At 51.7% G+C, this 14771-nt stretch overlaps 1 protein-coding gene across 2 annotated transcripts in view; it reads right to left on the reverse strand.

Annotated features, from left to right (window-relative positions):
* The window catches only part of PTCHD1 (patched domain containing 1), a 34459-nt gene extending 26059 nt beyond the window's left edge, over positions 1-8400 (reverse strand). The window contains exon 1 of one of the 2 annotated variants that reach the window (XM_075725688.1): positions 7972-8400. In XM_075725688.1, the coding sequence (XP_075581803.1) occupies positions 7972-8400 (429 nt within the window). The remainder of the gene's footprint in view (positions 1-7971) is intronic. The other variant, XM_075725695.1, reaches the window with a different exon arrangement.
* Between the last annotated feature and the right edge of the window lie 6371 nt (positions 8401-14771).

Below are 14771 nucleotides of genomic sequence, written 5' to 3' on the forward strand. Positions count from 1 at the left end.
GATGAGGCACGAGGACCCAGCGATGGCCACGGGTGTCCCACACGGCTCTCGCCTCACTGGCGGCACAGCTTTGCTCCCAAGGAAACTCCATGGTCAGAGCGACAGCAGCATGCAATGGGACACTTCAGCCTTGCCAAGCTCCTGTTCCCAGCTCATGGAAAGACATCCCGACCCCTGTGGGAGGTGGATCAGTTGCAGCCACCATTTTTAATATTAAGGATGTGTACAACTACCTCCTGCTTATCATACATACTGCAAAAATGTGTTTCGTTTTGCTGCTGAACGGTGACGTGTGGTGTTTCACTGGGGACATCGCTCATCGTAAGGACTTGACTGTGCTTTGTTACTTGACATACAGTTGATGAATGCCCAACTAGACAAAACTACCTACATATACGGATGTCCTCCTGTACTGCGAATGATCTGGCACATAGAGAGACATGTTCTACTCACAGGAGTAAGATCTTTGCAATGCCATATGACTTTTTTTGTTGTTGTTGCTATTATTTGACTCTATTTAGTCTTTCAGTCTACATCTGATGGTTCAAATTAAAAATTAGCTTCATTCTAGTCAGTATTGCCAACTCTTACAATTTTTTTACTGCCATTTTCACCAAGTCTGGTTTTTCTCTGAGCGTTGGAGCCTGAAATATTGCGATTTTTTTTAAAAAAAATCTCAGCTTTCATTAAAGAAAAAAAGAAATGTCTGATCTCATGGTTATGGAGGAAAGCCTGAAAAGGCTCAAAAATAAAGTGAAGAATGAACTCATTATCTATTACTGCTTAAAATCTCATCACTGTTTTGGGTTCAAGACTGAAAACTAGAAAGCAGGATGGAGACAATGATTTTAAATATAGGCTTCATTTTCATGTGAAGCTGGTTTACTCTTTTGGTAATTTTTACAGGTAACTTGTGCCAAGGAAAACGAAGAGGAGAAAAAGCCTTTAATGGATAGCTATAAATTTCTCCACTTTTTCTATGATCTCAGTAATCTCTGGCATTTCATATCTTTGCAGAGTGCTTTTTTTATTCACTTCAAGAGATGGCCTCAGTCAAAATGTAAAAGGGTTATGAGAGGGAAAAGACTTGCACAGCTCCCAGCTTAATTCACGAAAGAAAACACTGTGGGCTCTGCAGACACGGGCAGAATTAAACTATTAAGAGTGTATTTTCATCAGAAGAAGGTTGCAAAGAGGGAAGGCAAGGGAGGCCCCGAACAGGGCTGTGCCCCACTGTCAGTCTGAGAGCATGGGTCCAGGGCAGAGGTTCAAAGGGGGCTGGTGGGCAGCAGCCTCCTGACCATGCCAGTCTGGCCGAGGGATGGAGAGCGTGCGCACGGCCGACGGAGGAAGCCAACAGATCCTAACAGCTCAGGATAAACATTAGACATTGCAGCTGGAGAGCGTGCAGTGAGGATCGCTATGGGGAGCTGGGCTCTTTTTCCAGCAGTCCTACAATCAGGTTTCCTGAAGAGACGCTAAGATGCTATTTATGCAAGCTACGTATTTTTGCAACTAATTTTTTCAGCTGTCCAAAACATGGTGAATTATATTTTCTCCAAACAATTTTCATGTAAATAAAATCTAAAAATTGTTACAAACTACAAGTCATCAACTGAGGGACAGCTATTAGAGCTCGAAGTGGCAGATGCGCGTGCATTTACATTTCCATCTGCCTTCTTGGTAGCTACAGAAAATTGCTAGATATGATTTTTCTTTTCTAATCTGAAGTGGAGAAGCTTTTATAATCAATACTGTCTTAATTCTGACAATCACGCTGGTAATTCTGCCTGAATTTGTCCCACCGAGAGAAGCCCACTCTGGTTTTCAGGCAGACCACTGCAGGAGGACGGGACGCCGGAGCAGCAGAAACCCCTCTGCACAGCCTGGTGTGCGGCTCCGAGATTGATTTTTCATGATGGGGAAAAAAAGATTAAAACTTCTCTCCTGCAGCTGATCTTGCATCAGCTCCACCACTGGTGGCTTTCTCCACGTGCCCCAGACCTTTCCATAAACACCGCTCCATCCTTACAATGCTTCTCAGGGGGCTGGAGACACGGTGCAGGCTCTTGCCGAGGGCTCCTCCAGCAGAAGCGTGATGAACGGTCCCTTCCTCGCCGCAGGGAAACCTCAATAGCTGCAAGTTCACCGCCCACCGCGTTAATTAACGACTCAGCTCCTTGTTCTCCCTTCTAACAGGAGAGAGGGGGTTCTCCCGCTGCAAACTCCAACTTAAAGGCAGAGCCCAGTCACAGCTTTTGGGAAGCCCAAACGTGGTCGCTGGGGAGCCGCGGCAGCTCTCCTCAAGCCTTGCGGCACTGCCTGGGGTGCCTGGCCTCGGTGGCTGTGACGCGCGGAGGTCCCTGGCCTCCGACACCCGCCCTGCCTGCTTACTGCGCTTTCCCGGAGGGTCACCCCGAGGGCTCACATCCCCCGTCACACACGTCCGGCCACGTATTGAGAAAATCTGTCCCCGACGCGTTCTGTTAGATGGAAGGCGAGGTCTGACCTTCCAAGGCAGGAAAGGCGATGCAACACGGGGCGCTGGGCACTCCTAGCATGGGCTGCCCGGCCGGCAGCAGCTCGGGGCGCAGGGGAGCATCGCACCATGGCGTGAGGCGGGAGGGGGAGCGAAGGGGCCACGTCCCGTCTGGTGCTGTTGGAGCAGGGCAGGGGGGCAGCGGGGACCAGCGGGATGTGGTTGTCCTCCCAGGCACGGGCAACTTCAGGACTTCTGCTCCAGCCGCTGGCCGGTGCCTGCGGAGAGATCAAACCCTCTCACCCGCAGGAACCACGCCGAGGAGCTGCGGCTGCTGACATCAGGAACTCAGGGGGGTTTCAGCACGCGCTTCCACGCTGTCCTTGCAGTGTGCTATTTATCTTCCCTCCTCCCTGGCTGCTGGCTGTGCCCAGATCTTACCTGCGTATCTTAATTCTCATCTGTTTTCGCATAAGATACATTTTAGCCCTGCAGCATTGTGCTGCTATGACAACAGGCTTGCACTTCTGCTGCTTTCACACCCTTGTTTTTCTTGTATTAGGACTCTTCCCCTCATATTACAGCTTTGCTCCCAAGACATGACTTCATCCTTTTTTTTTTTTTTTTTCCCCAGCAGAATTCACTATTTGTTCTGTTGACTGTTCCCCTAGAAGTGTTTTTAGTGCCGGAGCTACCTAGAGAAGGTGGAGACCTACTATATCTGCTGCCAGATCACAGCTGACTGCCTGTGTCCAGGCATTCAGAAGTAGTCGAAGTTTTAAAATAAAGGTACCTTGCGTTAGCCAGGACCGTGACAGACCCAGCTTTTGGCTCTGCTGAACAACCAGAACCCACTTCTACCGACTTTGAAAATAACGACTTAAGCATGCCATGTTTGTACAGCAAAGCAACTGGAAATACCACAGACACAGGAACATGAATATGGTTATTTCTTCCACGAGTTTCCTCACACGTAGAAAATAAGTGAGGAAATCCAGGAAGACCGTAGACACAGCGTGCAGGCACACACATTTACAGGACATAATAATTAAGGAGCAGAGAGAAGAAATAAAACCCCAACATGTACGAGGTCTACAAAATTTTGAAGTTAAACTGTTTTGTTCTGCAGCAATCCGAAGTTACGCAGTTCTTAAATAAATGTGTCCTTAAACAGAAATACCTAATTTTACGATGTGCTTGCATGTTCAAATAGCTATTTATTCCGTTATCTAGATCTATTGATGGCCAGTTTATATGAGAGGGACGATGGATAAGCACTGTCTGAAAATACGTAGTTGGGAGAGGTTTCTTTAAAAAATATAAACCCTCATCTACAGATTTTCATAGAGGCAAACTGCAAATACAGTCCCCTTCAGTAAGGCATGTTACATTTCTATCTCTTTTCATCTTTGCGTCTTGTCATCGTAAGTGGAGTTTTTGCCAAAAAAAATTAGTGCTGTATTATTGTTATAAACACAATAACGTAAGTGGAAGAGAGGATATTCTTCTGCAAAAAAAGGAAAACGTTCATTTAAAAAAAGAAAAAGTCTTTTGTAGTATAACACAGTTAACTCACTGTAAGTATAGAGGAATGAACAGGCTCAAAAGGGTGGGTGTCTCAAATTCTGGCTAAATCAGAATATATTTTCTGGGGTTCAAAAATCTGGCTAGGTCTGTAGTTCCAGTGAGTCTGCATACCTTCAACCTACCAAGTTTCTAGCTGCAAGTGGAAATCGCACAACACAATGGTAGGGGGCTGCTCTAACACTATTTTTAGGTGGGATTCTAGGCTTAGACGTTTTCTACAGAGTTTACGTAATCATCTGAACTTTTGCACAATGGTCCACATCAAACATCCCAATTATTTTTGTTCCTCCAAGCACTTCTTGGAAATATAGGGGTAAAAGCACACTTTCTTCAGTTAGGTGTTTTTACTTCCTACTTCTCTCTCTCTTGAAAGAGTGAAATCTTGAGGAAGAAAGGTCCTGCACACTGACAGCACAGGATGCCAGTGCCCTGTGCTCAGCTATAGAGCAGATACAGCAGCGAGTTAAATTTCATTATTGCCCTCCCACAGTATCTCAGTCGCAGGATGCATCTCTTGCATATCCAAGACTCTACCGAGGCTTTTTGTTGGATCATCTATTCAAGGCCAGAGATTCAGGATATGTTTAGGTTTCTCCCTTTCTTCTGCAAATGACTGTGCTAGCTGGAAACACAACACTGGGATGGCAGGCCTAGAATGGTTTAAGCATTTATGGGGAGTTATGAGAACTATGGATGGAGATTTATACCAAAAAAAAAAAAAAGGGCACCTGGCATCATCTCCAAGTCAAAACTATCACAAAAGGCAGGCACATGCCTCCCTGCTCATAAGCAGGAGAGACCTTGCGTGGAGCAGCTTGTACATTCAGCGAGACCTGCCACTGTCATGTGAGCAGCCAGCATCGCGCTGGCAGATGCATGCTGTCAGCGGGGAGTCCTACGGCAGCTCCGGCTCTGGGAGCGCCGCTTGAGATCTGGGCCCGAGACCATCGGGAGGCCGAGCCCTTCCCTCAGTCTCTTCCCAGCCAGCCAACCGGGTGTCGTGCAGTAGCGGTAACGGTGAGTTTCTCGGGCTGATAACGTGCCCACGAGGAATTGCACTAAGCTAACTGGAGTATTTTAGAGATGCCACCGAAGAAGTTATTTCATTAACTAATTAATTGATTGGGATGTTAGAACGATTAACTTTTGACAGTACCAGCTATGTTTCAATTTCAACTGCTCAGACCCCAAAACTTTGTATTCCTTTACTAAGGGGACAATAATGGAAGCTGACTTCTTCCTCTGCCGAAACCAGAGGAAATCTTCTCCTTCCCTTGCCATGTGACTAGGGTAGCTGTAGCTGTTCAAGGCTCATTCCCTTCCCTCCTTGGCTGATGAGGTGGGATACGGCAGGAAAGGAAACCGAGAAGAGGAGCTGCAAGAGCAGCCGGCGCCTGCCTGGGGCAACCATCCTCCTGGGTCTCCCATCCTCCTGGGTCTCCCATCCTCCTGGGTCTCCCATCCTCCTGCTAGTGGGTGGAGATGCAGCAACAACCATGCGGGAGGGGCCAGTGTCCAACCTGACGCCTCTTCTAAAGCAAAACCTCTCCCTCGGGGAGGTCATCCTTCTTCAGAAAAGGAAAGATAAGCAAATGCTGCCGGATAGGTTCTCTGCCCTGACTGCGCCTACACGGCAGCTTTTTCAGGAATGTAGGTGGGATTACTCCATGGTTTCACCCAGGACGCTATTTACAAGCACAGCACTTTGAGTTGGTTGGCTCTGGGCTGGGGCTGCCTTTGTTCCCTTCATGCAACTGCATATATACAGGAAAACCTTGGTGGCCACCTTTCCCATTCTCCTTCCCTTGGTGAGCCCTGTTACCACAAAATGATGTAGCCCTGCATCACCATGGATATAACGATATTGGGAGCTAGGAGCCCCCCCTCCTGTTTTGCTGTGCTTTGACCCACGGGGCCGTCCACAGGGCTGGATAGGCAGCTGCCTGAGCCTGGCTCTGCCCACAAACAGAAAAATAATTAGGACAAAGGACATAATCCATTCTGCACAAGACATACTGGAATTAATTAGATAAGTAAAGAGTTGGAAATAATGCATCAAATGGGCCTGACAATGTCAGATTAACAGTAAAAGTAAACAGTCAAATGGCAATGGTGCTCCCAATCTCACTAAATGAAAAATAATAATTTTGTTAGCAAATTCTGTCTATTAAAAATGAGGCAGTGTTAAATACTGACAGAACTTTCTAAGTTATAGCTCTTTCACTGATGCGATAAATCTTATGCAGAAGTTTGCTTGAGGAAAGATTCTGAGTACCATTTATTTGTGTGTCACTATGCTATTGATAAAACTACAGCTCTCTAGAGAAAGCAGTACAGAGAAAAAATCCATTATCATTATTATCCTATGACTGAGTAAAATGTGCACATACTGGATGCGAATGCAATTCATGGTACAAGAAAATGAAGGAATGAAAATCGTCTCTCTGGAGTTTTCTCGTTCACCAGTAACATTCCTGTTACTGTACTTAGCGAGTCGATGCTCATTCAATCTGTTTGCTGATTACCGTTGGGTAGTATGTCAACAGCAAAAAAAAGAAAAGGAAAACATAAAATACTGAGTGGTTCTGTACTATAGTGCTGTATGTGTCTACAGTGGAAAGAAAATATAAATAAATCCACTGTAACAGTTATTTCCTTGTTTAGTAAAGAGTGAGGTCTCCCCAAAGTCTCTTGCAATAGGTATTTGCATCTATTTTCTCATTTTAGAAAAGACACTCCCTGAAGCGATTAAAAAGAATTAACATTGGCTTTTGTATGGGCTGACAGTTTGACATTCTGGGGTGGGAAAAAAAAAGCAATGCCGAGTCCCCGGGGCTTCCACAAGGCAACAGCGAAAACGTGCAGGATTGAGCTAGCCACACCTCTGGTTATTTGTAAATGTTCCTCTCCTTTTTCTTGGGTGAACTTGACCCTCTTAAGACACAGTTTTTGCATCTGTCCTCCCTGTTTTTCCTTCCAAGACTGTTCGAAACTACTGGGGTGTAAACTAGAATAACCAGCTTCAACAAGCGCAGGTTTCCGACATGTTATGACATATAGTACGGTGAGATGTCCTGTTAGATTGCGACTCGCACGCTCTGTGCCGCTCAAGTGACAGGGAAAGATGCCGCCCGCTCTAACTTGAACCGGCAGCGCAGGCTGCACCATGCCTGCAATCTACAGCTGAGCTGGGTTTTTCTCCATCTATGAAACCAGCGTTTTCTGTGATGGTGGGTTGGGAGACGAGGGGAAAATAAATACTACCCGCTAAAAATCATCAGCCGAGTTATGTCATTTGCCTTCACGAGCAGTGAGAAGGAGGTTTCGTGCTACCCCTCTCCAGGCAGGAGCGCGGTCCAGACGCAGCAGCAGCCCCCAAAAGCATTCTCGGCAGCTTGGCGGCTGGGTACCTAACTGTTTTTGAAGTTTGAGTTTATCAGAGCCCGAGTCGCCTTAACTCGGGAGCACGACCGCACGGCGAGTGCAGAGGCAAGCGAGAAATGATTGAAGCGAGCAGCCTGCCCTTCTCGCTCGCCCAAAGCAAATGAAACCCAAACGGGGGGGGGGGGGGGGGGAGGGTGTGTGAAAAAAAAAAGAAGGTAAAAAAAAGAAAGGGGGGGCGTGGGGAAGAGAGCGGAGGCCGGCGGCGCTGGCAGGAGCGCGGTGCCGGCTCCCCGCGGCGGGCAGGCATCCCAACTGTTGCGGGGAGCTGACCAGGAGCTGCGGCGGCGGCGGCGGCGCCCGCCGCGGGCGGGCAGAGGCCGGCTTGCACGGCCGGGTCCCTGCGTGCGGGCAGGTGCGGGGACCGGGCTCGGGGCTGGCGCGGAGCGGGGCGGCAGGGATGCAGGGCGGCGGGGCCGGGGCGGGGTGGCGATGCCCCGGGGCCGGGGGGCCGCCGCGGTTACCTTGAGGATGAGATCGGTGTGGTGCTGGTCCAGCATGTTGGCCTTGCGGAAGGAGGTGATGATCACCCTGCCGTACCTCCCCGGCGTCTGCAGGTCGGAGTAGAGCCGGTGCTTGGAGCGGTTCACCGGGAAGAGGCTGTCCACCAGGTTCCTCTCGATCTTGGCCAGGCTGTGCGTGGGGGCCAGGAGGTGCTCCACGCTCTCCTCCACCTGGTAGCGGCTGAAGCTGGCGCCCAGCAGGATGGAGATGAGCACGGGCGCCGAGGCGAAGAACACCGGGTGGCTGGCGACGAAGTGGCCGAGCCGGGAGAAGGACGTCCCCAGCCCCCTGTGCAAGACCTGCCGCAACATCCTAGTGCGGAGGGCGCGCAGGAGGGCGAGCGCCGCGCCGGGGCCCCCGCAGCTCCCCCACGGCCCCCGCAAGACCATGGGGCAGCCCCGCCGGGCGCCGCCTCCCCGCCGGCCGCGGCTGCGGGGGGCCAGGGGCCGCCGCCGCGCGTGTGCGTGTGCGTGTGTGTGCGTGTGCGGTGGGTGTGCGCGCCCGCCCGCCCCTGTGCGTGCGCGGGGCGCCCGGGGCGCTCGTCCTCCTGCGACGCCGCCGTGCCCGAGAGGAGTTTCCCGGCGCCTCCTCGCCCGACTTGCAACCCGCCGCCCCTCGCCGCGGAGCGGCGGCGCGGACCGCCGGGGGGGGGGGGGGGGGGCAGCCCCGCCGCCGCCGCCCCGCCGCCCCTCGCCGCGGGAAGGGGAAGGGGAAGGGGCAGGCGCCGCTCGCCGCTCCCCGCCCCCGCCGCGGAGTTTGCGCGGGAGCGGGGCTGCCCGCAGACTGCTGACTAATCCCCCGGCCCCGGCAGGCGGGGCGGGCGCGGAAAGCCCTTCCGCGGCGCCCCCGCCGCCGCCGCCGCCCTCCGCCCAGGGCCGCGGGGCCACGCCGGGCGGCGCCTAGCACGGGGCGGCGGGGCGCAGCGCGGCGCCTCCCGCCGGGGCCGCCCCGCGGGCCGCGCTCGGGACGCCGCGGCGCGCCCCGCCCCGCCCCGCCCCGCCCGCCGGCTCCGCCCGCCGCCGGTGCCGCCGCGCCGCCACATCCGCGCCCCGCCCGGCCGCCGCCCCCGGGACGGGCGGGGAGCGCCGGCTGCCCGCGCCCCCGACGGACGGGCGGGCGGGCGGCGGGGGCGCGGAGCGGCCGCCCCCCGCGGAAGGGGGAGCCGGGTGCGCTTCGTGGGGTGCTTGGGCGCGGGGAGCCGCCGCCAGCAGCGCCGGGCCGCCTCCCCCGGCGGCGGGGGCCGGCCGCCTCCCGGGGTGCCCGACGGCGCGCCCCGCGCTCCCGCCGCGCAGCCCACCGCCGCGGCACGGCCCGCCCGCCCCGAGTGGGCATGTGCGAGCCGCGCCGCACATGCCCATTAGGGAAGCCGGGCGCCGGCGGCGAGGCTGCCCCTGCGCGCCCGGCGCTCCCCGGCCGCCCGGCGTCGTCCCCGGAGCCGCCCCGGGCTGCCCCGGCAGCGCCCCGAGCGGGGGCCCCGGCCGCCCGCCGGCCCCGCCGCTGCTGCCGGGAGCGGGCCGGGCCGGGCCGGGGGAGCGCACCGCCGCCCCCCTGAGCACAAGCCAGCGGCCCCGGCGGCGTGTGGCGGGGCGCGCTGCTCACCTGGCCGTAGGTGCCCCCGTCCCCGCGGGGTGCAGTCGCGGGGGACGGCCTCGGTTTTAAACGCAGCTTGCAATTCAACAGCAGAAAGGAGCAGAAACGCGCGTCTTGGCGGTGTCGGCGCTGGCCGTTGGCGTATTCGGGCACACCGATTCCCACCGCTCTCAGCTGGCCCCAGCCCTTGCGTCTCACACCGAAGGTGTCGATATTAGGGGTCCAGTTACTACCCAGGCCGCTGGTTTTACAAATTGGCGAAAAGGAACTTTCTGTTTGACAGCGGTTACACCTGTTGCTGCATGAAACAGCAGCAGCTCCCTGTTTTGGTTGCTGACAGACTGACAGTCATCCTTCCTTTTACATTTCAGTAGTGTCTGACCTAAGCTAATGTTTTGTCACGGACGCTTCATGCACAAAACCTCCCTGACATCATTCCCATCTCCTCACTCACAGCTAGGTCGCGCAGCTTGAATGCTAAACTCCCTCTGCGTTTCCCCACTTCTCGTGAATGGCTTGGTTGAACAGCGCTGAGTTATGGCCAGCGAGGTCCCCGGGTCCCCTGGCTCTTCTGGGGTTTGTGCCCAAGCCCAGGAAAGGTGCCAGGCAGTGCTCTGCCCGCAGGGCCAGCACGGCTGCATCCGGAGCTCCCAACCCAGGGATGCTGGGGTTTGTAATACGGTTGTGCCCCTGCTCGGTTCCGCGCCCACGGAGGTGCGTCCCCACTGCTTGTATCAGTCTCACATCGGTTTAAGAAAATAGTTTAATTCTGAACATAATTTGAAGAAAACCTCAGAGATGGAAATAGAAGCAGAAGCGCGGACATGGGAGAGGATGGGGCCCAAGTTTGGTATCGGCTCAGGCCTCAGAGCCCGGGTCTCTCATCTCCCAGTCCAGCGCTCTCCCCTCGCTGCCCCTTTCCAGCAGCACACAGATCCCAGCATAGGCTTAGTTGCATTATTGTGTATTAGGAGGAAACATCAGGATGTGCCTAGCGCTTTGTCATTAGCAACAAGAGCTTTTGTCATTGCTGCTGACAGTATCATCTGTGCTGATTTTTTTTTTTTGGTGTCCATTAAACATATTTTATCATTATTAAAAACGAAGGGGATTATTAATTATCTCAGTAACCATCCAGTGGCTCATTTGCAGTTTTCCAGGGTACCTCAGGAAAACTAGTTTGAGGACCTGACATCCAGCCCAGTTCTCAGCACATTAACACTGGCTAAGCTATAGGTGACCCCAGGAAGAAAATACCCATTTTGCGGGGGCAGAGAGGAAAACCGATGTGTCAGCAGTTCTGCTAGATGTTGCTCTGTCTTCCCAGAGCAGCGTCTGTTTTATTGCCTATTGTAACCAGCATCGGACTGCACTGCTAACTGCGGTGGAAATGCTCTTTCCAAAGGTAGTCACGGGTTTTCACCCCCCCAATTCTGCTTCCCCTTGGCCCAGGGAATCGCCCTGCCTTTGACTGTGGGGTTGCCCGTAGGGGAGGGACATATAGGGGTGGGTTGTGAAGCAGCTTGACACGTGCTGCTGGAAACACAGCTCAGCTGTGTGTGCTGTAACCGTGCTGAGCGAGAATGTTACAATGCCGCGAGCGTCCTGCGGATGTTACCAAACCAGAGGGGAAACCTTCTGCGTACTCCTGACTCTGCAGGTAGTGAAGTCACCTTGTTACTGACTGTCACTATCCTGGCACTCCAAAAATTGCCATCAAAATATGTCCTGTGGCAATATGGTTGTCAGGAGTGGAGCAGCTGGAGGCCTCCCACAGTACTCTGTGAGGAGCAAAGCATGGTTGAGCTCTCGCTTCTGTTGTAGGGGGAAGCTCCAGTAACCAGAGCTCTTGCTGGTAACTCGTGCTGGGCAGTGCACATTAACCTGCCGAGCATTAACCGGCTCTGCCTATCTTTTGGAGGAAATGGAAGGGTAGGATTTCTATCACGTGTACATGCTACTCTGCTACGGCTCTGAATGGCGCTTTACAAAACAGATAATGATGTCTCATTGCTCTAGAGAGTTTCCAAACTAAATTAAGAAGAGAACAATGGGAAGAGATGACCATACAATGAGGTGCAGATGCTAGGAAGAGGGATGATGAGGGGAGGACAATATGATTATGGCCTTTCAAAGCAAACACCTCAGGGCAGCTACTTGTGGGGACAGAGTGTAAAAGGGAGACGGGGAAGACGTGACTCATAAAGACGGCATCTGCGCAGGGTTCAGGTCTGCTCTCAAGAGCAGGCCCGTCCGCTGTGAAACATTTGTTCACTCTCAGACCTGTGCGAAGAGAGCGCCTCGACCCACGCTCAGGAGCTCTCAAGGCCAAAGGGGTCCAGTGGCTTAGCATGAGGCCATGCTGTTGTTCCCGGGGTCTGCAAAGCCTGGATGGGCCAAGCGCCCCACAGCGCAGGCCACAGGGCATTTTTTTTTGTGCTTTGCAAGCACAAGCAGGACACTTTGAACATCCAGAAACGAGCATCTCTGTCTGCATCTGCTCAAATCTTGTTGCGATGGCAAGTTTTAAAACTAATGTGAGAGGAGGAAGTGGACAAGGTTTTATTTAAAATAAACTCTTCCTCCTACCTCCCCAAAAGGGGTCAAATGAAAGAAAAAGCTGAGAAGTGTTGGAGGAGGGGATTCCTGATGAGTAACTTCAGAGGAGTGAAGACAGCCTCGGGGAAAGGAAAGGTGGCAGGAGCAGCTGGGATGGCTGTGGGAGGTATGCAGAGAGTCAGGATTTTGCGTTGTTTAGTTAGGCATGAGGAACCAGAGAAGATATTTTAGGAGTGCGTGCAGGGGATTTAGTGCTGCGAATGGGGAATGATTTTTGCAACAGAGCACTGAGCAGTGTGTGATGCAGGTTCCAGCTGGAGCTTGGAGAGAATGAGGTTACCCACAGCGAGGAGATGGGTAACAAAGACCTTTTTTTTTTTAAAGGGAACTAAAAAGAAAATTTTCAAAGAGAGTTTAATAGTTATAGCTAGATTCTTAAGGGATGCAAAACATTTTCACTGAAGTTCTCTGTGTTATGCTCATTTATACCTGCTGAAAGTCTGGCTGGTGATGTGCACAGACATTGTGCCTTGTGCCAAGGGATCAAAACAACACGTAGGCAGCCCAGGATGGCCGGGGAGAGCAGTAGCTCTCATTCCATCACCCAACCGAACTCAGCTCTGTATTTCTTGGCCTTAGGTCTGGGACCTGGGCCAATGCCAATTAAATCGGTGAGGGCACAGACAAGGTTAACGATAAAGTTAATCTCCCATTGCTGATTGGTGAGGGAACTTCACAACTTGTAGCTTTAGTCCGTTTGCAGTTAACAGAAAAGCAAAGCAGAAGGAAGCCTCCTCCTTATTTCCAGCCTGGGTCTCATCACAGTAGGAAGATTACCCCAAAGTATCACTCTTTTCACTGATACATGCAGCACTCCTCCCACAAGGATGGCAATTTGCTTATACTGAAAAGCGATTTCTAGAAGCAGCTGTGGGAAATTGTAAGCCGGTCTCAGTGCAGCTAATAGTTTATATCTAATCAATGAAATGGTTCACTTTCTTCTTTTTGTCTCCTCAGTCCCACCTTCTCTTGGCTGGCACCGAAGAGTGGGACATCATGGGCACGAACAGCGTGATCAGACTTTGAGAACCCTAAAACTAAGGTGTTTTTTTTTTTTAACTCTGCAACCAGAGAAAGCAGAAATGAAATAGAGGATCCAAGCAGAATTTTTAGCATGTGTGGTCTCTCTCAGAACAAGTCCTTTGTGGCATGAAGGATGGGGCTGTTTGAACAACAGCTGCCTTCTTAACCCAACGTACAAACCACGAAGCAATACCCTGCCAAGGGATGGTCACACATTTTGCAATCTGCATCCACAGATTTCATTGCCAGAATTCAAGGTGGCTGATTTCTTACCTCCTGAAACAGGCTACTGACAAAATCCATTGTGTTGAAATTTTTCCTTCAGCATGTGTAAGCCCCTAGTGTTCACCAAACGGAATGGAAGAGAGAGGTAAAGATGAAGAAAAGCTATGGCTGTGCACGCTCTTTGGCGTGGCACTCCCCAGTGCCCTGATGTTCTGCCACCCGTGACAGGACACACATACCCTAATTGGACTTGCTAATGTATATCTTGGGAGAAGTCGCAGGAACTGGAGTATCTTTTTTGCGTCAGCTAAATGGCAAGAAATCCTCCCTCCTGCTCCTGCATGACAACATCTCCTTTTTGCAGCCTGTCCTGTAAAATGCAAATACGTAAATGCTCTCTGCTGGCCTGTTCGTCCTACTGGATACAGAGATATATAAAAAGAATCTAAATCACCAAGAAATACTTTGACAGCTGGCACCTGATTCTTTCCTGAGTGCCCTGATGGTCACTCTTCGGCAGCTCTCTGCTGATTCATGAGGACTGCTAAGAGAAAGCGTGTGTGACTTATCTTTTATAGAGTGTAATAAAAAGAGGGAAGTGCCCTGTGTGGCTGGAACTGCAGTTCTGTGGTCTGTCTCTGAGATGCTCCATTAGCCTGCTGCTGGCAGTGATGACACAAAAATTGGAGATCCCCGATTGTACCATTAACACGAACAGATTGAAAAAACAAACTGGAATGTAACAGGGAGCATGTGCTTTTTTTCTCTGCTTGTATGAAAACTCAGGAGAGGGGAAGGATGGTTCTGTTCCCTCGCATATTGGCATAGGCTGCACAAAAACACAGCTCTGCTTTTATTAGGGTTCTCCCATATTATGTTAGATCTAGGTTTACTTCTGAAGCTGAAGCCTTTGAACCATCAATCTCTGGCTGTATTTTTGGCTAGGCCGTATGATATTTGTGATTGACCAGATTACTAATCATGGCCTCTCGCCTGTTTATTTTAAAACAGTGACTGCTGACACTTCTGTCAGCCTTAGGGAAGGGCCTTTCCTTCACCATAAACAATAATGGCCTGAAAAAAAGTCCTTCCTTGTAGAAAGATGGATTAAGTTCTTATTTTGAAATGTAGTCTAAATGGTCCCGATGTACTGAAATGTTACAGCTAATATAAGCAGACGAGTCCATTTACAGCTTTCATACTACATTTTAAGAAACACAACAAGCAGACAAGACAGCACAATAAATCTGCGTGGTGTCCCAGTCTAGTTGTTAATTGAACGCAGTTGTATCAGATAACTGGA

This window comes from Pelecanus crispus, chromosome 1, assembly GCF_030463565.1.
Source record: "Pelecanus crispus isolate bPelCri1 chromosome 1, bPelCri1.pri, whole genome shotgun sequence".
Taxonomy (NCBI): domain Eukaryota; kingdom Metazoa; phylum Chordata; class Aves; order Pelecaniformes; family Pelecanidae; genus Pelecanus; species Pelecanus crispus.